We start from the raw sequence: 26,259 nt of genomic DNA on the forward strand, positions 1-26,259 counted from the left end.
CCCCCAAGCCGTCCGAGATGCATATGTCGAACACATTGGTTATTCTGGCTGTGTGCTTCTGGTCATTGTCATCAATTTTATGATTACAATAAAAGTAGTGCCTTTAGGGTGAAATGTAAGTTTTGTCTATAGTGTGTTGGAGTAAAACATTTCGGGTAAGCCTACTACGAGTAATCGTACCACATGCAGTTTAAGACCTATGAATGGATATAGCATAAATAGGCATAATTATTAAAATTGTTATGGCATGTTATTTAGAAATTATTAAAATGAATGTTTATCTTGTAGGGACTTTGAACTTGTTTTAACGCGTCTTTGCTTAACATAGGAAACAGGTTTCCATCGTAGATGGTTTACTTTTTTTTAATTTGCTAATAAAATATAGCAAATAAATTTGTTTTTATATTTACTCGTATAGGAATAGCTATGTAATAAGTGGGATAATGTACAAATAAATCCCTTCAGTGATATCACACTGTCGGCAATACTTTCTTAATTATGAATATTTCTCGACTATATTATTAATCAAACGTACACTTAAATAGATACGCACAACCGGCGCAACGTCATAGATTGTCTCTGAACAGGTTCACGCCCACTTTTGGGGGAAATCGCACTAGACGTTCCATTGACTTCCATTCAAAATAGCGGAACAAAGCAACGTTCGTACACAGCCGGCAGGCGTAAATAACTTATGAAATCACTCAGATTAAACACGTTGAGTAATTATCTGTCCACCCTGCCGGCCATAGAGCGCGAAAGATACATTAACACATTTAATTTGGTCAATATAAAAACATGTCTCTTTCATTCTCCCAGCATCAAATTTGTGTAACAACGCTCCCTATTGGCCAGAGGTGTCTTACCCGGACATTAAACACGTACCTCATCAAGTCAACAGGGAAGCAAGTGAATGATTTTACTTCGTATTTGAAAGTTACTTCGTATTTATTTATTATGTCTTTATATTTAGAGTAATGAGTGCACTTTTCCATCCAGCCATACAACTAACTGGCTTAGCGATATTTCCAGCAATCACTGGATGGCGTTGTTACACAAATTTGACGCTGTGAGAATGAAAGGGACATGTTTTTATATTGACCAAATTAAATGTGTTAATGTATCTTTCGCGCTCTATGGCAGGCAGGATGGACAGATAAATACTCGACATGTTTGGTCTGAGTGATTTCGTGGGTTGTTTGCGCCTGCCGGCTGTGTGGGAACGTTGCTTTGTTGCGCTGTTTTGAATGGAAGCCAATGGAGGCGCTGCTTTTTTAACCCCCGAAAAGGGGCGGTGACGAAATTTACAGTCAAGTTCCCGGATGTGCCGGTAGTCCGTATAAGAGCAAACGTTTCGATCACGGGTTGCAACTAATTGCGGGCTGCAACAACGCAAATATACTGGTTCATTTGGCGGGACAAAAATAAAGTGGGAGGAGTTGGATCTAGATCCATCCCCGCCCCCTGGATCTCATTTTCTGCAGTGAGGACCATACGGACTACCGGCACATCCGGGAACTTGACTGTAAATTTCGTCACCGCCCCTTTTCGGGGGTTAAAAAAGCAGCGCCTCCATTGGCTTCCATTCAAAATAGCGCAACAAAGCAACGTTTCTACACAGCCGGCAGGCGCAAACAACCCACGAAATCACTCAGATCAAACACGTCGAGCATCCATCTGTCCATCCTGCCCGCCATAGAGCGCGAAAGATACATCAACACATTCAACTTGGTCAATACAAAAACATGTCTCCTTCATTCTCACAGCGTCAAATCTGTGTAACAACGCCATCCAGTGATTGCTGGAAATATCGTTAAGCCAGTTAGTTGTATGGCTGGATGGAAAAGTGCACTCATTACTCTAAATATAAAGACATAATAAATAAATACGAAGTAACTTTCAAATACGAAGTAAAATCATTCACTTGCTTCCCTGTTGACTTGATGAGGTACGTGTTTAATGTCCGGGTAAGACACCTCTGGCCAATAGGGAGCGTTGTTACACAAATTTGATGCTGGGAGAATGAAGGAGACATGTTTTTGTGTTGGCCAGATTGGATGTGTTGATGTATCTTTCGCGCTCTGTGGCCGGCAGGGTGGACAGATAATTACTCAACGTGTTTAATCTGAGTGATTTCATAAGTTATTTACGCCTGCCGGCTGTGTACGAACGTTGCTTTGTTCCGCTATTTTGAATGGAAGTCAATGGAACGTCTAGTGCGATTTCCCCCAAAAGTGGGCGTGAACCTGTTCAGAGACAATCTATGACGTTGCGCCGGTTGTGCGTATGGTGAGCATGATGGTGAGGACCATCTCATAAATTGCGTCACCTGGGTTGCGTTCAGCCCCGACAAAACGTTGCACAACGTTGAACAACGTTTATTAAACAGAAACGGTGATGTGTTGAACGCCCTGTTGTGATGACGCAAGAGTTGCAACTACGGTAGCTGAGAGGCCATTCGTTGTGTCCTTTTTAAATGTTTCTGAAGCCTGATGAAATCGTTATAAATGTGTGTTTAATACTGTAAAATACCCTCGATGTTACAGTCACTGACCTTGGTGTCCAGAATGAAAGACAACATTCCAACTTGAACCCATTGAGCGAGCTGTCTCTTTACTATCGCGTGGTTTTGTACATCTTGCCGCTGATTGGGCCGACATTTCTGACACACCCACCAAACAAGAAAAAACGCTTCTAAAACCTGTTGCATTCCGTTGCACACCGTTTAAAGGAAACATGTCGTTCAACCCGGAAACCGTAGCAAAACGTTGCGCACCGGTGTGAGATTGAACGTGCCCCTGCTGTACGCGCCCACGTGCCTGTCAGCGGGACACAGCGAAGACATTTCTAAATTATTAAATTAAATAATGACCAGAAAAATATTCATTTTATTTTAGACAATGTGACACGTTGATGTAGATTAAACTAAACCGTATATTAAATTAATCAACCATAGAAATGTACGTAACATACATCAAATAATATTAATACAAAACATAACTTATAATACTAAAAAAGTGACAAGAATTTTTTTTCACACATTTATTTAGCAAAGGTTTAACTGTTTATATATAAAAAAGTATATATATTAAAAATAAATATAAAAAAATAAATATATATTCGTTCTATCTTACCACAGCGGAAAATAAGGACGCATTTTGAGGCTTCATTTTAAGCAGCCTCCGAATTGGGACAGCGACTTTTCAGACTTTTACAAATAAATATGGAGCCTGATATTAAAAAAAATGTAATATGACGCATTGATACAGATTCAACTACCCAACAGCCAAACTTAAAAATACAAAAGTAAAGGCATGCACAATTGCAGCAATACAATTAATTCATCTCACTAAAACATCATTTATAGGCCTAATAGTAAAATATTAGCAAGGACCTTTAATTTGCTAAATATACACTTAAATGTAACTATAGCCTAGTTATGAATGTTTATTTTAAAATACCCAGACGTCACAGACGTGCATTGAATCTTGGCAAGGGCTTGAAGGATCCATTTGGAGGCTGCATGTGAAGGAGCCTTCGAATTGGGACAGCCTTCGTCGCGGCCCGGTGACGTCATTGGCCTTCAAATACGGCCTGCGAAGGACGCAGTCCCTAGCCGTTTCTCAATGTCAAGGATACTTCCTTGGCAGGACTAGTCCTTTCAAGTCACTTCCTTTAGAGGCTAAGCGAGGCTCCTTTTAAGCATTCGGAGAACACGTTAAATGGAACAGGCTAGCAAGTGCACGTCATTACGTCATTGCGTGATTGAAAGGTGTGCTTTCGGTGCTGCGCGCATAGGATTGTGGGTGATTTCAGCGCGTGAAGAGCGCGAAGGATACAAATTTGCATCCTTTCCTGTATATGGGATATTTCTCGAGCGAGGGACTCAGTCCTTGGCTGAAGTTTCAAGGATCCATTGGAACAGTCCTTCGACGGACGTCGATGACGTAGCATCCTCGAAATTCTAGCTTCCGAGGATCCTTCCTTGACATTGAGAAACGGCTCCTGAATTGGGATGCACCCCTGTCTTTTGAATGAGTGAATGAAATCGAGCGCGGACATTGGGCGCCATCTTGTGTCGAGACGCGGGAGTGCACTTGGCACGCGCCTTAAAGTACCGGCTTGCAGTTAAGTGTACATCATCGGTTGTACCCTTTTGTTAATGTCCACTATAATCTAGGACACCACTACAAAATGTCTGTCCCCTCAATCACTCAATATTTAAGGGTATAGGGAGCTATTTCAGACAGCATGTGTTGATCCACACGTTGCCATGTGCATAAAGTTGATCCCAATCCGTAGCATTAGCCTATAATGGATAAAGTTGTTACACTGGAGCAGTGCCCCCTCCATCTTCTAGTTTCCACCCAATGAAATATTCTAGAGCTTGACAAAAATTTGTAGCTATATTTGTTATAAAAATAAACACCAAGAAATATCTAAATATTTAGTTGACAGTGAACATTCATCTCAACAGAAGCTCAATCCCCCACATTGAATGAGCAGAAGAGCACATTGTTTAATCCTGGTTTTGCTGGTGTCAAGGGTCACAGGTGGGGCCCCCCAAAGATCATTTTTGTAGTAGTCACATGGGTGTGGTAGAGAGCCCAACTTTATCCCCTTTCATACGGCCAAAAATTGCTAGCGGTGCCCCAGGCTGGTGTTTAGCTTTAGACCATTTAAAAACATTAACTAGGTTAAGGTGTTATGGTTTTTGTACAGGCTTCAGCTTATCACGCAACCTAATACGTGGTTTAGCTGGTCTGCTTACAACAATAACCAGTTGACATGGTTCATCTCTTTATTTACTTTCCCAATCTGGTTGCTTAACTACACACTCACTGGCCAGAAGAAAAGCCAAAAACTCAGATACAAGAAACGGTGCATGACCAGACATAATGAGGTCACTGAAGAAAATAATAAACAATAACACTGCAGACATGGGAACAATTTTTATTATGCATTTCACAATAAATCCAAATATTCATACCAGAAAATACTTCCATCTTTTACTAACGTAAAAACATTACAGTAAAAGTGTTGCTGTGAAGTTTTCAAAAATGCAGTGAAAATAGTAAAATCTAAAAAGGGCAAACGTTTCGTCTGTCTGAAGGCGTACAGTCCTCTTGTATTATGGTACATACTTGTAAACGTATGGAATGTATTTATTTACTGTACAGACACGCAGAGACATACCCTGCAGAACGAAACACATGGTTTCTGCTGGGGGAAACACCCTATAGTCGAAGATCTTTATTTTATAAAGAGAAAAACAAACATACTAAACATATCTATACAAAACTTTGTTGTAATAATATATTTTTCATCCTCTTTTAACTTCCTGTTTAAAAATTTTCAAAAAAGTCAATTTAATGATTCGGTTTTCCAATCTTTTCAACTCTCAATCTTTGCCTTTTATTCTTTTTTCAGTCTCAATAAAGATGATAAGGACGAGGTGGTTTGTTGTTATAAATGCTGCTGAATTTTCTTACAAACCAGAGAAAATAAAACAGCATGAACTTGAAAAATATACGCACATAATTTTTACCCCAAACACAAAATTAAAATAATGAGCTTTTTTAAGAACCATTAACATTGCATTTATATTTATGACAATCAAACATATTTCCTCCCAAATTCACATTACTAATATGCACGTTGGACGTTTTTGTTTTTTGCATAATTCTCATCACTGTAATATTTTAATGCATTGCAAAAAAAGACAGCAATACAATGGTCACATTTAATTTAAATGAGCAAAATTCTAGAAATAACAAATAAATAATTTACAATATATATTTTCTTGCATTACTGTAATGAGAATTTATTTTTGAACGATAGGAATAAGGGAGGCAAACATGTTTATTTATCATTAAATAGACTCACAATGCAAAACTCTCCAAATGGATTTTGACCCAGCTACACTAAAAAAATAATAAAGGATTTACTTAAAAATATAGTGCATCATTTTTGCATCCATTTTTTAAGTAAGTATTAAATGGAATTTTAAGCAATTTATTTAAAATTTCAAGTAAAACGTACTAAAAGTGTGGATGCAAAAATGATGCACTATATTTTTTAAGTAAATTACATATTATTTTTTGCAGTGTAGTTTTTGTGAAAATTACCGTTGTATGCTCGGCTTGAGAATAAAAACCAAACACGGCTGGAAGTTCAGATTGGCATGCCAGATTCATCTGAAAACTAACAGCGTGTGGCACAGTTTAAAACAGTGAATAATGTCTGTGGGTCTCAGACTCAAGGCACAAATCCAGCTCTGGGCCATGGAGGAAATAAGTGTCGTATTGGCATACAAAACATAAGCAAGCCATGCAGAGGAGGCAATTTTAACATTTAAAATAAAAACAGCGCCCCATTTCTGCCCCCAACAACACCCAAAATCCCCTGCATGCAAGAACTGTAACAAAAAACAGCAATACCCTAGTGTTTGCTCATATTTACCATCTATCAACATCAGCTTAGTGACACACAGACTGCAAACCCAAAGCAATACAAAATATAAGTGTTGCATTCAATAATTCACTGTGTTTCTCTTTCAAACTTTTTTTACATATATTAGTTACAAAATTGTGCCCATCATGCTAAACTTTGCTAATATACCTCTTCATTTTACATGGTCGATAAAGTCTTGAGCTCACTTTTAAAGTTTTAATAGTTTTGTTGCACTAATAGTGTCCATTACAACACAACCCTGTGGCTACATAATAAAAGTCCAGCTTGTCTCCTGTGAAGTAGACATGAACGCTGAGCAGATCTCAGGTCTGTATCCCTCATGCATTAATCTATTTAGTGTAATTCAGTCACATACATGCCGTTTTCTTGATCTAATATTTATATGTATAAATCTAACAGAAACGTCCTGATCACATTTCACCCCAAAATTAATAGATAGAAAACATATTTTGCATGCAATGCAATGCTGATACTACTATGATGCTTAAAAAAGTTGTAATTTAAATAAACTATTTTACTACAAAAAGAAAAACATGTAATGAATTACACAATCGAGGGAGGAATTGTGCTACATTATCCTGAAAATAAATCTCAGTGGTCTTATTTCATCAAAACATTATTTCTGATTTCCAATTTGATTTTGGGGTGAAACATGAGTTGGACAAACAAGTTCTTAACCGTTTTATTTTAAATTAACTCTCAGATAATTGAGTAATCTCATGAAAATGTCTGGGTACAAATTTCCAAAATTAGGATCATTAAGATTGCATTTACATTTTATATTACAAATCGTATGGGTTTTGTAAAAAACAGCATTTTTTTCATTTTGTGATGTAATATGTGCCAGACATTGACAGGGCTGCGTTTGGCCTCATACCCACATCACCTGAGAGTTTGTGATAATAATAATATTCATAATAATAACAACAATAATAATACAAAAAACTAAAAATTAAACACCACCCATAATAGATAAGAGATATGAAAGTGTAAAATAACTGTTAAAAGAAGTCTCTGTTCAGTTTGTTTATCTCCTGCGGTCATCTGAGCGCTGTTGTGTATTCACAGACCAGGTTAGTGTGTTTGTTTAGGAGTGTTACCGTTAAAGAACCGTTCAAAGGTCTTTCTATGAAAGAAAGGTGTCATTAAAATGTATAGGATTATAGGAGGATGGGAGGAGCTTTCATCTGTTAACTGGTCAGTCTGAGTGTCAATCTCACAGAGCGAGTGGGGAGACAGTGCTGGTACTGGTTGGGGTCGTGTTGGGCGAGGGTGTGTTCTTTGGAGGAGCCAAATCCAAGAGAGCACGAACGGTCCCGGTCACCTCGGATAAACCTCTCTCTTCCAGGATGTGGAGAGGCAGACACAGCTGACTCTGTGACCACACACACACACACACACACACACACACACACACACACGGAGGGCGAAACAAAAAAGGATGGGGGAAAGAAATGACATGTCAATGAAAAAACAAATTATAAGAAAAATAACTTAAAAATGCAATGTTTAAAATGAAGCAACTTAAAAATGAAGACAATGCAAAACTAAATCAGATAAAAGCAAAGCATGAGTTTAAATCAGACATCGTGAACTCTGGAAAACATAAAGAAGGATGAAGGTTGGACAGGTATCATTCAGACACAGCTGAGAGATCAGACTGACGGTCAATCAAACAACAGGAACAAGCGAAACCCTGTCAACAGGGGTTTGATGCCAAGGACCCCAAATATGATGAATATTTAACGAGGGGCCCCTACCTAAAATATATTTATATATTTTTTATGTATAACAAATATAATTGGCTGAAGTGAAACATTTATTTGTGCTGCTAAATTTATTTGTACGGACGGACATTGCATTTTGTTTCATAGCAGCTTTTCAAGGAATACTGCCTTACTGAGCAAACTATAATAATGACAACATATACTAGAAAGATACAAAGCAAATTTAAACAATTCTGGAAGTCAGAACTGAGAGATAAACTAATAAATAAATGGTAAACTATTTTGTATTTTTTTCTCTAAAGTTTTCTGCGGACCTCCGAGACCCCAATCTAAAACCTTCTGTGTTGTCGATGTTGATACAGAGCGATGCCACAAACTTGTAACAGGGACAAAGATCTAATTTATTAGGGTTATTGTTTCTTATAGGGCTCAAACTAGCAACCTTCTGATGATAAACCCTGTTTGTTAAAAATCAACATCAAACTGCACTCACATCAACAACCAATACAAGGCCTAGATTTTGGTGGAAGATTATAAAGTTGGGGATGCACCGATACAAAGTGTCAGTGCTGATATTTAACTCATTCACCGCCATTGACGAGTTATCTCGTCATTTATGAGTTCATATTTAACTAATAAATATGCCTTTTTGGACGAATTTCAAAGTTAAAGTGTAATACCGCTTTTATCCACCAGATGGCGCCAAATCGAATGTATCAAAAACGGAAGTTAAAAAGAGTTAATGATTTATTTTAACTGCCTTTATGTTTGATAGTCATTCTGAGTCTGATCTCTAACATAAATTCCTTTACAAAAACGCAATTTTTTAAGCTTTTTGCTCAAAATGTTGTATTTTTGAAGAGAAATATCCATATTTCAGTAGTTAAATTAAGTAGAAAAAGTAAATATATAATGAAACGTTTGTTTGTTTGTTAATTGTTTGTTTGAAAGCAGAGGGTGTGTTCTTTAATTTGATATAATTTGTATGTTTATATATTTATAGAAAATTATTTTTCCTGCAAGGAATTTTGTGAAAATTTTGTTAAAATCACAAAAATGCAGGTGGGCAACTTTTCTCAAAAAGGCTGGCGGCGAATGAGTTAAATATTTGGAAATAACATCATACAGATACCGATAGATACAGATTACTTAGCTTTTTATAGTCATAAAATCCTCTGTGAGTACAAACTACAATTCTGTTGTCATTGTGACCCAAATCATCACCCAAATAATCACACACTGTGAGTTCTGATGCGTTTTCTGCTCCTTTTGATTGCCAGGATATAATCTGCCCTGATCATCGGCTTTAAACAATTGTCCGATGTCCGATAGTGGGAAAAACGCTGTTATGCCGATACAGATTATAAGCCGATACAGATTATAAGCCGATATATCGGTGCCTCCCTGTTTGAACTCTTTCACCGCCTGTGTTTAAAAAAAGTTGCCAGCCAGCGCCAGCATTTTTTATGATTTTCATAAAAGTTTTATGCCTTGCATTACTTCTTCTTTAAATATATAAACATCCAATATTAGTGATGCATGGGGCTGTTTTTTTCCAACCCGCGGGTCCTGCTTTTATGAAATATTTGGCCCACCCCAACCCGCCCGCACCACTGTATCTATTTTTACAACCCGCCCACACCCGCGACTATTAAAATAGACATAACCTTATCAAAGAAGCTAATAAAATATATATTTCCAAATATTTAATATATTCTATAGGGAATTGCACGCAACATCAGGGTTCCCACACCTTAGTTAACTTCAAATTCAAGGACCTTTCAAGGACTTTCCAGGTCCAATACCCTCAAATTCAAGGACTAAACTACTTTTAAGATGCATTGTTACAGTTCCCTTTCGAGGGAACTCACCCTGCGTCACTGCAGTGACACTTTGGGGATACCTCCAGGGGTAAGTGCATCTGAATGTGTATATCAAATTCAACCAATGGTGAAGCTTAACGACAAAGACAGGGTGACGCGGGAGCCAGGAAGTATATCGGTATCTGAAATATTGCCAAAGACGGTGTTACAGGGACGCAGGAAGTATGGCAAGAGAGACGCAGCGTCTCGTTCCCTTCTTAAGGAACAACAGTTAACCCGAGACGTTTTCATGTGTTAAAGCATTTTGGTATGAATCAACATTCGCATACAGAAGATTTAAGCATTTAAAGCGAACAGTTTAGCACGTGTGCTTAAAAAGTCTTTGATATTTTTATGATATTATCCTACACTACACAGGGAATAATAAAAAAAAATTCCAGAAAACTTCTTGCATAAAATAGATTCAAGCACTTTCAATGACCTGTATCTATCTATGTATATTTTCAAAAACTTCCCAGGGCCTTGAAAAACTCGTCATTGGAAGGGAAGCATTTTCTCTTAATTGACGAGAGAAAATTCCGTCAATTCCGGGGACAGAGTTAAAGACATTTTCACTTGAATTTTTTTTTAAATGACAAATCATACATAACACAAAAATGTTTATTAAGTAAACAGGGACCGTTCCACTGTGGAAAGCACCGATGTCTGAGCGGTTTGCCAATTCTGATCCTATTTGGGTGATTCTCACGAAACCATTGAAACACCACGGCACTAATGATTTTAGCTTTAAAATGTGTAATATAGTAACATTAAAAAGCAGCAGAATTAACACAATACTGTGTTCTACCTTGCACAATGTGTGATTTCAACATAAGAATTTATAATTGGAAATTTTATCTCATTTTCTGCTGAAATTCTCATTACCGCAATGTGTCCGGCTGTGTTTGAACATGCGTTATGTTGTAATTTAATCAAATTAACACAAAAATATTAAGAAAAAAAAGAAATGGATGTTTTGCTAGACTACTTTAGATGACAGAAAAAATATTTACTGAACATTCATGTATAATAATAATGAAGAAAAATTAGGAAAATGATGTGTCCATGCCTGATGTTCTCATCCTCCGCAACACTTTTTGAGAACAGTTTAAGCACACATACAGAATTTTAATAAAGTTTGATTTTGAGTGACCAAGCACATGGACCAGTTACTTCAAGATGGCTACCAGGTAAGATCATTTTTTTTACAGTTAATTTGAAATATTGTCTTGTCAGAATGCTTACACGGCATTTTGATTATCATTACCGCAACTGATGCTTTTTAAATGTTAATTTAATTAATAGAAGCATAATACTTTGATTTTAAATGCATGTGCAGAATCTCTAAATTATGTTCTTTCAGGTTTGTCATGTCATTTTGAAAATATGTCAGTGTTGATGTTTTCTGACTGTTGCGGTAATGAGATTTTTAGGACTAATTTTTTAAATTATGTTACAAAAAGTGTTAAATGATAAGTAAAAGTTTTTAAATTAATGTTCCCATTTACTCCAGACTTTGTTTTTCAATGTCTGGTGGGAAAAAAAGTAAATTTAAGCAATTTTTACATTTTCATGCTTGACATGTTTAAAACCAAGTTTTCGTGAGAATCACCCACTTATTACTGTGAGACACAAACGTCAACCAGAGAAACACCGATTTAATTTAGGGTAGTGAGAAAATGCTTGAACGTAAGAAAGAAGAAAGAGGCTCAAACTAACAACAGAAGGTTAGATTTTATTGTAGAAAAGCAGAGGACAACAGTCAGGCTTGTAGGAAAATCAGACATCATGACACGCACATCTGACAGACACATACATCCATACTGCGCTAAACTGTATTTTCCTATATGTGTTATGATTTATGTGTTTGTTGCTTCAAAACTAAATAAACTGTGTTGGATTGAGAGATTGGTTGGCATGCTTGATAACTCTAGAGTTTAGTGCTGTTAGCGAGATGATGATTAACTACGAGGTGGAAGACATGGACATTCATACATTAAGGCACAAAGGGAGAGTTTATGGTTTGGCGTCCTTCACATTATCTCAATTCCCTCAAAAATGTACAGTTAATTCACCAACGGGGCTACAAGATATATCGGGAAATACCGCAAATGGTTTGCAATAACTGAATTATGTTAATACTTTAAAGTTACCTATAGTTTAGTTTTACTAAACTATTTTAGTTTTTTTTTAGTTTTACCTAAAGTTTTAGGTCGATGCAGATAGCAGAGAGAGTGATGATATCTTTTCCCAGAATATATTAAATATGTTTTACGACCTTATTATCGTATTGCATACCGTATCATTTAGCAATGTAACGAATATCGCATTTTCCCTCAATAACGTGCAGCCCTATTAACTGAAACCGTCAAGTAAAAAAAAAATTTCAATTTGAAATGCAATTTTCCTTTGCAGAATTACTGATGCACAATAAAGGGTTGTTTAGCAGACAGGCAACTTCGTTCTCATCTTTTTTTAAGGCTGAATGTTTGTGCTTTTCATTAATTTTTTTTATTTTGATTTGATTCAGCCCCGTCTTTTAAGAAATAATGTAAAAATGTGGTCAAACCTTATTGCCGGGGCACTTACATGTACCTAAAGACAATAATACACACAGTAGAGGTCTTCACGGGCACACTTAGATCCAAAAACCTGAGGGTCCACCTGAGACCAGATGGGTTCGGGTCTAAATTTTGTACCTTGGATATAATAATAGCAACTTTGGGTCTCGATTAGTTTAAAATGAATGTGTTTTTGCCAAACGGACACGAGACAACCCGAACTCTCTCGCATGTGTGCATCAAGTCCTTTTCCAACCCCTCCTCTGTTTGAGAAGAGCGCTTGTGACATCTTGTGGCTGGCGATAGGTTAATTTTCGTTCATGTTGCGTGTATCCCAGCCGTGGTAGAGGCGGCAAACGCGGATGATTTACATGTTAAGTCAATGCAAAGATGCGATTAGGCATCCTGCGGCGCGGAAGGCGCGGCGTGTTCCCTGCGAATTGAGCGTTGCCGCGGAAAACGTGCAAGTTCAAAAATCTGAACTTCGGCGGATTTCCGCACCACGTTAACCAATCAGGACCTTGCTGTAATAGTGACGTGATTACAGGAAGTGAGCAGAGTGGCGGAGTCTCAGCGGAGTCGCAGAAGCTCTTCCGTGAAGCGAATTTCCGTGTTAATTTTCAAATGACTAGAATTTCACGTGCAGCTTTCACGCGAGAATGAAGCGAGTGAACTCAAATGTTCAAGCGTCCAACTACGAAAAATAAATGGAGCAACAAGCCAAATTGGATGCAAGGCACACGGACACACATCAGTGCCGTTTACATTCGGGTAAAAAAAATGCCACTGGTTCGGGTCAGACTCTACTCTTATTTTCTCTGGTTTGTCTCGGATCGAGGCTTTCTTAAAAAAAACATGATTTATGCACATCAGATTCGGGTAAAAAGTGATTTGGGTCGTCAGAGCCAATGGTGTAGTGGACAATGCTCCGACGACTTCCGGCGACCCGAGTTTGAATCCTGGCTTGAGGTCCTTTGCCGATCCCATACCCCTCTCTCCACCCTGTACTTTCCTGTTGTCTCTTAATTACTGTCTATCAAATAAAGGGAAAATGGCCCAAAAAAAATTATTAAAAAAGTGATTCGGGTCATTTTGGGTCGGTTACATTTCTTTGGACCCGAGAAGACCTCTAACACACAGTAACCATTATCATGACTACTAATAAGTATTACAAAAAGGTTTGGATTGAAAAAGATTTGGATGAGCCCTCAATCTCAAATTAACATGTTGACATCTACAATTGCGTTTTTAACGTAATATTTATGTTTTTAACATAAAAACCGTGCTGTTAATGAAAATTACTGAGACTATTAGGTTAGTAGCAAGTTACTTAATGTGATGCTCAATAAAGACAAAAATTTTGCTCAACGTAGGAAACACTATAAATATCCGTGTGTATAAACACTGGCTATTGTGAAAAATCACACACGCTGGCACACAAACAGTCGTCTGCTTTAAAGCAGTAATCTGTAAGTACAATTTACACGCTTGGCACCAGGTGGCAGTAGAGAGCACACAGCAGCGACATGATTGACAGGTAGAAGAGGGCAAAACCAGCCAGCTGGGAAGAAGGGCCAGATTGAAGGGTGGGCGGAGCCAGGGAGAGCAAAGCTTCAACCAGCCTGAAAACACACATGACCTCCCCTTTCAACACATCTCCTGCTGAACACAAACTATCCTGTCCGCAGAGGCGGGAAAAGCAGGGAGGAACACGAAATGAGCGGTTGAATGAGGGGTTGATGGGATGTGGGGTGTTTTACAAAGTGAATAGGACAGGGGAGAGGAGAGAGAGAGAAAGTGTTAGTGGTGTTAGCTATTAATCACGGAGGCGTTAAACGGAAGAAAGTTTCAAGTCAACATGAAACAATACACAACCCATTTTGTTAAAGTTAGTTCTAGTTATTTTTTAAACTAGGTTAATTAAAGACTTTGCTTGAGATAATGTGGGGAATAGCTTGGAGATTCAATTACAGAGGTAGGTACCTGAGGGACTCCAATTCTGCGACACGCCTCTAGGAAATTTTCTACGTTCCGTCGACACTTGGCCATCGTCAGTTTGGGCTGGGGACAAAAAAACAGAAACATATATATTTATATGCACACAGAAACAAAATAAATGCTGCTATCTACAGAATAATAGGGCTGCAACAACTAATCAATAAAATGATAATAATTGTTCATGAAAATAGTAACAGTACACATATTCATAACGAACCATTTCGTTACAGTTTATTGTTAAAAATGGTGCACAAGTGTGCGTTTCACATATGTTAACGCGTGACCTTTCGTAGTGATTACGTAATATATTGCGCTGGCGCTTCACACGGCTAGTGCGAGACGAGAAATTGTGATTTAAAAGTACTTTTTTTGCAAATATGAAACTGCAATTTTTAACTGCACTGAAACTGTTGAGGTCCAATAAAGTCCACTATATGGAGAAAAATCCATAAAAAAAAATTCTTCTCGACTGAATAAAGAAAGACATAAACATCTTAGATGACATGGGGGTGAGTAAATTATCAGGGTTTTTTTATCAAAATGGAGTAATCCTTTAACAGTAGGCTTGTTTTACATGTGGAACATACTTCAAATCCCACAGTGCAAGTTTGTTTAGCAAAGCCGCTAAAAGCAAACGCGTTTTTTCATTCCACTGCGCAGCTTTTCCATTGCTTTTCTATGTAAACATGCACTAAACAGATGTGTTTGATCGCTACGTGCAGGTCTTGAATCTTTTATTTACATCATCTCATGCATGAGCGCCAAGCTTTAATACGCTTTGTCAATTAAAAAAATGTTACCTTTTGCAGGCTCATCAATGGTAAAAATGGTAAAATGGTAAATGGACTGCATTTATATAGCGCTTTCATAAACCAATGGCCATCCAATGCGCTTTACATATTGTCTCAGGGGATGTTTACACTTGGTATTAGGATGTGTTTTCATCGATCGGATTACAAGTGGACGAGAGAGACACATTATGTTTACACCTGGTATTTAAATCCACTTTCGACCGCTTCTGTCTTGAATACTGTGAGGGGTGGTCTGTGAGACGATGGCCGAGTCTCTCTGCTGTCATTCAAACGCAAGTAAACATGATGCACCGTGTTTTGTACATTTATATGTTAGAGCGTTCTTTGAATTTTCAGCGCAATTGATGAAATAGGATCGCGCAATTTTCACACGCTTTCAAAATGAAACTATGGAGATCAGCAGCTTTAGTTTTATCAATGAGGCTAAAAATAGTGCTATTCACGTCAGAAAAGACGTAAAACTTAGTGTTTAGTACCTCAGATTAGATAAATGGGCGGAGAGAAGGCGGTCGCGTGTGGCTGTTCGAACACATTCAACCATATGTGTGTTTACACTACAAAAGCAATCCGATGGAAAGTGGTTTCGACTACCTCTGAATGTGGTTGAAAGTGGTCGAAAGTGGACGCGTTCAAAACGTTTTGAACACCGTTTACACCTGGCATTAACGTCAACACTTGTGATCGGATCGCCGAAAACGCATTTTATTGCCAAGTGTAAACAGCCTCTTACATTCCCCTATTCACTCATTCATTCATTCATACGCCGACGGCGCATTGAAAAACACCCACATCTACACCCACGCATTGAAAAAAGATAGATATGTATAATTTATCTAAGTTGAGGTAAGAACATAGTAAAATATTGAAAAACGGTGGTGTTTTCCTTTAAACAAATACATTTTTTATTAATAATCATTGTCCTTATTTGATAAATTGTTGCAGCCCTACAGAATAACATGACAAGATTCACACACCACTGCTGGTGAGGGTACATGGATGCTGGGTATGGACCGAGGACGCACGTGATTGGCCAGATGGCACAACACAACACCATCAGTCAGAGCTGCCCCAAGATCACTGGGCAGAGACACCTTGAGTCGACATTCGATATTCTACAAAAAAATTACAAAATGAGAAACGGCCGAGACCACATCAGTCAAACAATACAATTATCCCTGTTCATTATTATTATTCAGAAATTAAATAAACTGAATAAATAGTTTTTTTAATGCAAATAAGCTTATTTATAGTGTCAAGATGAAAGAAAGAGGAGGGTCTTGTAGTGTTTTTAAAGACACACCCTTCTCAGTTGTTCAATCAGTTCCGCCTCCTCTCCTGTTGGGGCTGGGCTCTGTGTGGGTGTGGTTTCCACAGGCTCCGCCCTCTGCACGCTTGATTCTCCTGCTAACAACAACATTGAATTTGTGATAAGTGATAAAAATGTCAGTACTTAATTACTCAATAAGCATGCATAACATGCTAAGCACAAGCACATAATAAAACTCAATAGTCTGCAGTGCTGAAATGTGCAGTGAAAGAACTGTATAAATAAATATTGAAATTAAATTCTGTGATTGCCTACAGATTCATCTGGCCATTTGTACTGCTTTTAACTTGGTATAAACACTGATCTGATCACCATCCTGCAGTGACACACATTTATGTGTTTAATCACCCAAAGTGACATCCCTAACACCCAAACAAATCAGAATGCAGCAACGCTCTGTGACAGGTAAACATACCTTTTTTCTTCTCCTCTCGCTGACTCAGACGAAATAGGTAACTCTCAGGTCGTTGGATGGAGCTGCGCGAAGGGGACGGGGCAGTAGGGCTGGGGTAACTGGGGGATTGAACGGCTGTGGAACAGACAGGAACTTGAGTTACAACGTTGCACGAGGTGAGGGTTTGACAAGGAAAACACAGGTACGGCGAGAGTTTATGATTTAAACAGAAGCATACCAGTGGGAGACAGCGAGGCAAAATCTTCACCTTGCTAATGATGACAGGATTTGTTCGGCAAGAATTGGAGAGAAAATAAGGAAAAATCAAATCAGTATACTTTATGACAAAAACACTTCTGGATGACCTACATCTATATCAATTCCCAAACACCTAACAAATGAGATATGTGACCCCGTCCGTAAAATACAGGTTAAAGTCTCAATTTAATTATGAGATTTAAATCTTAACATTTTGAGTTCAATCATTGATTTTACATTAATTTCAATCTTTGAAAGATGTTGCTACTGATATTATGCGTATAAAGCCATTTTTGTTTTGGCAGATGAACTATAGAAGCAGCAAGCGGTGCAGTGCAAGCGGTGCAGTACCTGCGGCATACAGGAGGGGGCGACAGCTAAAGCAGAAGACAAAGATCCATCCAGTGCAACAGCAGAGAGAGACTAACCAGCACAGAAATATGCAGAAAAGATTTCAAGAAACAGAACATCAAGCAGAATACTAAATAATGAAAGCAGAAGACTAATAAAGAGTTTAAGAAAGTGTGAGACAAAGAATTCCTCATTTATTACTGCAAAGATATTGCAAGATTGTGCAGTGCTATAAATAAGCAGTCCCTCCAGGATTTCCAACCTAATCGCAAGGCATGTCGTGTTATAGCCACAAAACACTTAACTAAAGTATGTGTGTTCATAAACATGATTTTTCGTGCCATGAGCACAAATGTCTTTTTCGTGTCACTCAGTACAAATTTCTATAAATAGATTTTCATGTCAGTGGCACAACTTTCTTTTTCGTGTCATTTTACATTTTGTGTTCTCATTTTTTTTTTTAAATCATTGTTGCTTGGGGTTAGATTTAGGTTAGGATGTAACTTTATGTATTGGTTTCTAAATGTTTTTCTTCCGATTTTAAAACAGTTGGGGCTAGAGTTGGGGTTAGGATGTCTGAAATGTAATAAAAAGTCGTTTTAACCCCAACCCTAAGCGACAATGGTAAAAAAATGGATAAAACAATGAGAAAACAATACATAAAATGAGGTCATGCCACGGACACAAAATATATTTATAGAAATTTGTGCTGAGTTTGGCACAAAAAAAGCAGAAAACTGTGTCCATGAACACAAATAAATTAATCAAATATTTCGTGACTATAACACGACTTGCCGTGAGATTGGATTGGGATTTCGTGACTTTTTGCGATGGCAATTTTCAGAAATTTGCATGAAACAAATTCGTTTTTTCTCAAAAAGCATACCAATGTTTGCCTAAGGTTAAATTAATATTAAGAAGTTCTCAAGAAATTATATAATTAAGTAAACAGGAAAAAAAGACAAATAAATACAACTTTACGATACAGATACAATGTTGGTTTTTGATTATAGTTTCATCGGACGCACGTGCGGTGGGTGATGCAATACGCGCCTGGCCCGAACTTTTTGTTTCAGTTTTTTTAATAGTCTGACTAGTTGCTAAACTGAACTCTTGAACAAATACCTTGTCGAAAATAACAAATGTTTTGGTGTCCTAGGTAATCTACGTGTTGTTTATTTTGCTCATTATATAAATAAACTACGTTTAAAGTACTTTGTTGTTATTTATTCTTAGCGAAGTTTACCGGAAGTTACGTGTGGCCCACGAAAGCCGCTTGTTTATGTTGTTACTGCTGATACCGTCTATACCATGGGCTGTTGGAATGCTTTATTCTGATTGGCTGAGAAATGTTCCATGGGTGTTGATTATTTTTTATGTAAACCACATACCTAACCTTTGGAATGTCTTAAAAAAAGGCATCAGAGTAATGTTTGTGAATGATTTAAAGGATGATTTAAAGGAATATTAAATTTTCTCAAAAGAAAAATCCAGACAACCTACCCACCACCACGCCATCCAAAATGCCGATGTCTTTCTTTGTTCAGTCTAGAAGAAATTATGTTTTTTGAGGAAAACATTGCAGGATTTTTGTCATTTTAATGGACTTTAATAGAGCCCAACATTTAAATACATAACTCAACCCTTAACAGTTTTTTTCAACTGAGTTTCAAAGGACTATAAACAATCCCAAACGAGGCATAAGGGTCTTATTTAGTGAAACGATTGTCATTTTTGACAAGAAAAATAAAAAATATGTACTTTTAAACCACAACTTTTCGTCTAGGTCCGGTCTAGCGCGACCTAACGTAAATGCGTAGTGACGTAGGGAGGTCACGTGTTACATATATAAAACGCACATTTGCGGACCATTGTAAACAATAAACTGACACAAAGACATTAATTAGTATCAGTTGACATACAACAACGTAGGAACGGTCCTCTTTCAACACACTTCGCGTTCGTCCTCTGTGACCTCTTGACGTCATGACGTATTGCGTGGGGTCAGCTGGCGCATCACGACCGGATCTACATGATGAGAAGTTGTGCTTTAAAAGTGTATATTTGTTATTTTTATTGTCAAAAATGACAATCGTTTTGCTAGATAAGACCTTTATGCCTCGTTTGGGATTGTTTATAGTCCTTTGAAACTCTGTTGAAAAAAACTGTTAAGTGTTGAGTTAAGTATTAAATGTTGGGCTCTATTAAAGTCCATTAAAATGAGAAAAATCCTGCAATGTTTTCCTCAAAAAACATAATTTCTTCTCGACTGAACAAAGAAAGACATCAACATTTTGGATGACATGGTGGTGAGTAAATTATCTGGATTTTTCTTTTAAAAAAATGGACTAATCCTTTAAGGAAAATGTTCTTAAATAATTAACCGCTTCAGCTACATAAAGCCGAAGGTATACAAGGACCGTACACCGTACGCATGACATCATTTTCATAAAAATTTGAATAAGAAATGATTTGTATTGCGTATGCGTCGACCACGTCATACTTTTTGACACTTGCGCGGGCGACACGGCCGCCAAAAAGAAAGTATGTTCGGCTCTTGAAGTTTGACATAAATAAAAACATATGAATCAAACCTGATCGCTAACACTGAATTTCATTGAGCACGAATGTTTTTTTCGTGTCACTCAGTACAAATTTCTATAAACAGTTTTTTTGTAGGTGGCACAACTTTCCTTTTCATTTCATTTAACATTTTGTTTTCTCATTATTTTTTCATATTTTTAAATCATTGTTGCTTGGTATCAGATTTGGGGTTTGGTTTAGGATGTAATTTTATGTATTGGTTTCTACATGTTTTTCTTTCAATTTTAAAACTATTTTCAGTTGGGGTTAGAGTCGGGGTTTGGGTTAGGATGTCTGAAATGTAATAGAAAATCGATAAATGATATAAAAAGATTAGGCGTGTCTGAAACAACCTTGATAAAGGTACAATATGAGCTTAAAGTTATGGTACAGTAGATCTCACGTTTAATTGTTGGTCAGAAATATGTTGTTTAATTGTGATTTAAGCACGCAATTTTATAGATATCCATCTTTCCAAAATCAAGTAGATAAGACTTTAGTCTTACATGACTGAAATATTTACCCGAAGGTTTTGCAAACATGGTTGCTGCTGAACTCGTAAGATTGCCAAGTTTGACACTTTTGAACTTTCTTTTGTGCTCAAATAGATTTTTTATTATATTCATTTTAAATAGTGAGCTGTGCACGTCTATGCAAAAATCACTTTGATCACTGTGTGTTTGTGTGACTCTTTCACCTGTTTGTGAGGGTCTGGTCTCTTCTTTATTGTGTTGGTATCTGTATCTATCTCAAATATGAGTAGAGGTTCAAACTCACTCTGACACAGAAACGTCATTAGAAAGAGAGACAGGAAGAGAGAAAGAAGAGAGACGGGGAAAGCAGAAAAGAAGCAGGGCAGGCGTGTTAAAGATGCTAGCTGGGATTATGCCAATGCATATTAGCAGGTTAGTGCAGAAGAAAGTTTTATAAGAAGAACAACTGTTAGGGGACTTTAAAACAGACAGAAATGAAATGGAGCAGGAAGTGAATTTGATTGGCTGAAACAAACATACTGGAGCCATGACTGAAATATGATTGGCTCTTACCATAAAAAGTGCGGAGTCATCTGTGTGAGTGGACCGTCTAGAGGGGTACAGACTCTGAAGTGGGACAAAATATGAGGTAACACGTTACAGCGTCTCACACACACACACACACACACACACACATGGGGTTTGGAGGGGCTGATGTATGGTATGGTAAGGTGATGAAATCTGAGAAAGAGGAGGATTGAGGAAGAGACTCACCTCACTGTCTGTTGGACTGAGCTTCGTAGGGCTTTGAGACGACTTATTCTGTCAATACAAAAACAAAAACATTATTTTTCCATTATCGTGTCAGCAGTATTACCTGTGTACTACAGAGAAATGAGCAGTTAGGAGGTGGTTCATTTGAATTATTTTGGTTAAACAGATTTAGTACACGGGCCTGAGTGAGTCAGACAACTCACTAAGCTGGATGGAAGTGACAAGTCTTAAAACGCAACATTTACTCAATCTACAAAAACCACAAGCATTTATTTTCAGTCACATAAAAGACACATAATTACAAGAATGCACACACATCATCATGTGTCCTGTATTAACAGATCATTGTGAGTTTTATAAAAAGCAAAGGACGAGGAGAATTGTTTCAGAAATAATAAGATTTTAATTTGAACATATATTAGCACTTAAACTGCAAGAGTTAAACTGTATTCGTGTGTGCAGTATTTGATTTACATTTTAGTGTTGGGAACACTGCTGTGTGTTCATGGATGTGTACATGTTTGTGGGTGTTTGTGGATCTCTGTGTGTGTTTTTTGGGTCTCTGTGTGTTGATGTGTTTGTGGAGGTCTGTGTGTCTGGATGTCTTTGTGTGTGCATGTGTGTGTGGACGTCTGTTTGCGAATGTGTGTGTGTGAGAATGTGTGTGTTTGTGGACTTCTGTGTATGTGGGTGTGGATGTGTGTGTCAATGTGTGTGTGGATGTTTGTGTACATGTAGCATCTGTGTGGGGATGTTTGTGTATTTATGGACAAGTGTGTGTGTGTGTGTGTGTGTGTGTGTGTGCGTGGATGTTTGTGTACATGTGGACGTCTGTGTGTAGATGTGTGTGTTTCTGTGTGGGGATGTTTGTGTATTTGTGGACATCTGTGTGTGGATGTTTGTGTATTTATGGGAAAGTGTGTGTGTGTGTGTGTGTGTGTGTAAGTGCGCGCATGTTTGTGGACATCAGTGCATGGTTGTGTGTATTTGAGGACATCTGTCTGTACATGTTTGTGTGTTTGTGGACAACTGTGTGTGCGGATGTGTATATATTTTTTGACATCTGTGTGTGAATGTTTGTGTATTTGTGGACAAGTGTGTGTGGATGTGTGTGTCAATGTGTGTGTGGATGTTTGTGTACATGTGGACGTCTGTGTGGGGATGTTTGTGTATTTGTGGACAAGTGTGTGTGTGTGTGTGTGTGTGTGTGTGTGTGTGTGTGTGTGTGTGTGTGTGTGTGTGTGTGTGTGTGTGTGTGTGTGTGTGGATGTGTGTGTGTGCGTGGATGTTTGTGTACATGTGGACGTCTGTGTGTAGATGTGTGTGTTTCTGTGTGGGGATGTTTGTGTATTTGTGGACATCTATGTGTGGATGTGTGTGTGTCAACGTGTGTGTGCGTGAATGTTTGTGTATTTGTGGACATTTGTGTGTTGATGGGTGTGTGCGTGTACGTTTGTGAACAAGTGTGTGTGGATGTGTGTGTGTGTGTGTGTCGATGTGTGTGCATGTGTGTGTGGACGTCTGTGTGTGTTTGTGGACTTCTGTTTGTGGATGTGAATGTGGATGTGAATGTGTGTGAATGTGTGTGCATGTGTGTGTTTGGGGACTTCTGTTTGTGGATGTGAATGTATGTGCATGTGTGTGTTTGGACGTTTGTGTGTTTGTGGACATCTGTGCGAGGAAGTTTGTGTATTTGTAGACATGTGTGTGTTGATGAGTGTGTGTGTGGATGTGTGTGCATGTGTGGACGTTTGTGTGTTTGTGGACATCTGTGCGAGGATGTTTGTGTATTTGTAGACATCTGTGTGCTGTGTGTTGATGAGTGTGTGTGTGTGTACGTTTGTGGACAAGTGTGTGTGGATGTGTGTGCATGTGTGGACGGGAATGTGTGTGAATGTGTGTGTTTGGACGTTTGTGTGTTTGTGGACAACTGTGTGTGCAGGTGTGCACATTTGTGGACATCTGTGCGTGGATGTTTGTGTATTTGTGGACATCTGTGTGAATGTTTGTGTATTTGTGGACATCTGTGTGTGTAGATGTTTAATTTTAGTGCTAAACTATCCAAACTTTTTGTCCCCTGTGTTTTTTCCTGCTTTTCTTAATGTAAAGTGGCTTTGAAACAATTAAACAATTGTGAAAAGTGCTAGTATATAAATAAAATTAAATTGAATTAATATTTGTGTATTCATGAACGTTTGTGTGAGGATGTGTGTTTGTGTGTCTGGACATGTTTGTGCACCTTGGCGTAGCTCATTACAGCATCTCTCTGTCCTGATCTGGTTCTGTGTCGTTCCTCCTCGTACCGCAGCGCTGCTAAATGTGCTTCTCGCCTCACTCGCTCCACACCAGCACCAGAACCTGACGCCAGACCAGCAGACCGCTAACAGACACACCGATTAATATTAAAACACAAAGTTCTGCTTTCACTTACTTTGTTTGTCTATGCAGTGACTTTTACCTGATTGGCATGTGAAGATACATCTGACCCGAAACTGTGAAGAAACAACAACAGTCACAAACAAAGCTACACAATTCAGATTTAATCAGGATCTTTAAGGTACAGTAGCAAATGCAATCTTTATTATAAGAGAATATAATGGACATCCAGGTGGGTGTAATCCCAACAGAGTAATTAAAACTGCCCAATAAGAATCAGGTATACCAGAGAGCTGTGTAACAAGTGTTATTAGTATATTAGTACCGGTTATGTAAGGAGCTTTGGCGTTTTGGATCATCATTCCTCTGGTCTCTGGATGGGCTGGTCTTCACAGGTGAGCCCTAATAACACATACACAAGTTAATCGGACAAAATCAGACAGGCGTTGTCCAAAACTGACGTCAAAATCTGTAAAACTCACTTCACTGGTTATTCGTCTTTCAATGTAGGCCATGAACTGTGAGCTAAGGCTGACTGAATCCGCACCTCGACGGCTCCTCCTATCTTCCTCATCATCATCACCTGTACTGCTGTCAATAAAGTCTATCTGTTCAAGTTCTGATTCCACTGAAGACAAAGAAGACAAGAAATCAGTTTGGATGAATACACTGATAAATAAGCTTACAATCACTGTAAAACAGTGGTTCTCAAACTTTTTCAGCGGGCGGCCCACTTTGTGTACGGTGCATTTCTTCGCGGCCCCCCCAAAGAAAATTTATGACAAAGAACAGTTCTAAAACTTCACATTTTAATTAAACAAAACATTAAATTATACAAAGTAGTGCTGCCTTTTTTTAGGTTTAATTTAACAGAATTCATGATAAATTAATGTATTCTATAAAATGTCATAAAACTCTGGGACCATCTCGCGGCCCCCCTGGGGGCCCCGGACCCCAGTTTGAGAACCACTGCTTTAAAACAATGTGTCTGACTATGGGATGTTTACATATAAAAAAACATTTTGAATAAGTTTGATTATTTTATAGATGTACTTTATATTTCTTACATGTTCCATTAGTAATGTGTGAGCCCGTCCTCAGCTCCTCTCGCTCTCTCTCTCTTCGCTGTCTTTGCTCTTTGGTAATTTCTGCAACCCTCAACGGCAAGTCAGAAAATTCATCTGATGGCTGTGAGAGGATTGGCAGAAAAATATCAATAATTCTGCTCTCATTAAACTGAAAATGATGATTTTGGTAAGATGGAAAGCACTTGCCTCATTGCCTGACCACCTCTTGTCTCCACTGTCCACACTGTTGAAACCAGAATCCAATGCTCCGTACGGCCGGACGGAATACAGATCTTCAGCACTGAGATGATATCAAATCATCGTATTATAACAATGAATCATATCACAATTAATCATAAGCATCAACAGTATTTGGGTGATTCTCACGAAACCATTGAAACACCACGGCACTAATGATTTTAGCTTTAAAATGTGTAATATAGTAACATTAAAAAGCATCAGAATTAACACAATACTGTGTTCTAGCTTGCACAATGTGTGATTTCAACATAAGAATTTATAATTGGAAATTTTATCTCATTTTCTGCTGAAATTCTCATTACCACAATGTGTCCGGCTGTGTTTGAACATGCGTTATGTTGTAATTTAATCAAATTAACACAAAAATATTAAGAAAAAAAATAAATGGATGTTTTGCTAGACTACTTTAGATGACAGAAAAAATATTTACTGAATATTCATGTATAATAATAATGAAGAAAAATTAGGAAAATGTTGTGTCCATGCCTGATGTTCTCATCCTCCGCAACACTTTTTGAGAACAGTTTAAGCACACATACAGAATTTTAATAAAGTTTGATTTTGAGTGACCAAGCACATGGACCAGTTACTTCAAGATGGCTACCAGGTAAGATCATTTTTTTACAGTTAATTTGAAATTTTGTCTTGTCAGAATGCTTACACGACATTTTGATTATCATTACCGCAACAGATGCTTATTAAATGTTAATTTAATTAATAGAAGCATAATACTTTCCAAATTATGTTCTTTCAGGTTTGTCATGTCATTTTGAAAATATGTCAGTGTTGATGTTTTCTGCCTGTTGCGGTAATGAGATTTTTTAGGACTTATTTTTTAAATTATGTTACAAAAAGTGTTAAATGATAAGTAAAAGTTTTTAAATTAATGTTCCCATTTACTCCAGACTTTGTTTTTCAATGTCTGGTGGGAAAAAAAGTAAATTTAAGCAATTTTTACTTT

The 26,259-nt window shown here is 37.8% G+C and overlaps 1 protein-coding gene across 13 annotated transcripts in view; it reads right to left on the reverse strand.

Moving 5' to 3' along the window:
• lrch3 (leucine-rich repeats and calponin homology (CH) domain containing 3) overlaps positions 1–26,259 on the reverse strand; it is a 100,398-nt gene that overhangs the window by 50,487 nt on the left and 23,652 nt on the right. Inside the window, exons 7-22 of one of the 13 annotated variants that reach the window (XM_073853824.1) lie at positions 25,245–25,338; positions 25,038–25,158; positions 24,453–24,598; positions 24,296–24,372; positions 24,053–24,086; positions 23,834–23,974; positions 21,595–21,642; positions 21,394–21,447; positions 21,045–21,125; positions 17,765–17,836; positions 17,394–17,427; positions 17,177–17,290; positions 16,735–16,838; positions 16,409–16,546; positions 14,608–14,685; positions 4,938–7,849 (exon numbers count right to left, since the gene is read on the reverse strand). The exons of 5 other annotated variants lie outside the window; for them this stretch is intronic. In XM_073853824.1, the coding sequence (XP_073709925.1) occupies positions 7,691–7,849; positions 14,608–14,685; positions 16,409–16,546; positions 16,735–16,838; positions 17,177–17,290; positions 17,394–17,427; positions 17,765–17,836; positions 21,045–21,125; positions 21,394–21,447; positions 21,595–21,642; positions 23,834–23,974; positions 24,053–24,086; positions 24,296–24,372; positions 24,453–24,598; positions 25,038–25,158; positions 25,245–25,338 (1,495 nt within the window). In that variant the 3' untranslated portion in view covers positions 4,938–7,690. Of the gene's footprint in view, positions 1–4,937; positions 7,850–13,472; positions 14,303–14,607; positions 14,686–16,408; positions 16,547–16,734; positions 16,839–17,176; positions 17,291–17,393; positions 17,428–17,764; positions 17,837–21,044; positions 21,126–21,393; positions 21,448–21,594; positions 21,643–23,833; positions 23,975–24,052; positions 24,087–24,295; positions 24,373–24,452; positions 24,599–25,037; positions 25,159–25,244; positions 25,339–26,259 lie in introns of those variants that run through there. 7 more of the 13 variants (XM_073853812.1, XM_073853811.1, XM_073853813.1 and 4 more) reach the window with 7 other exon arrangements.

This window comes from Misgurnus anguillicaudatus, chromosome 15, assembly GCF_027580225.2.
Source record: "Misgurnus anguillicaudatus chromosome 15, ASM2758022v2, whole genome shotgun sequence".
In the NCBI taxonomy this organism is placed as follows: Eukaryota; Metazoa; Chordata; class Actinopteri; order Cypriniformes; family Cobitidae; genus Misgurnus; species Misgurnus anguillicaudatus.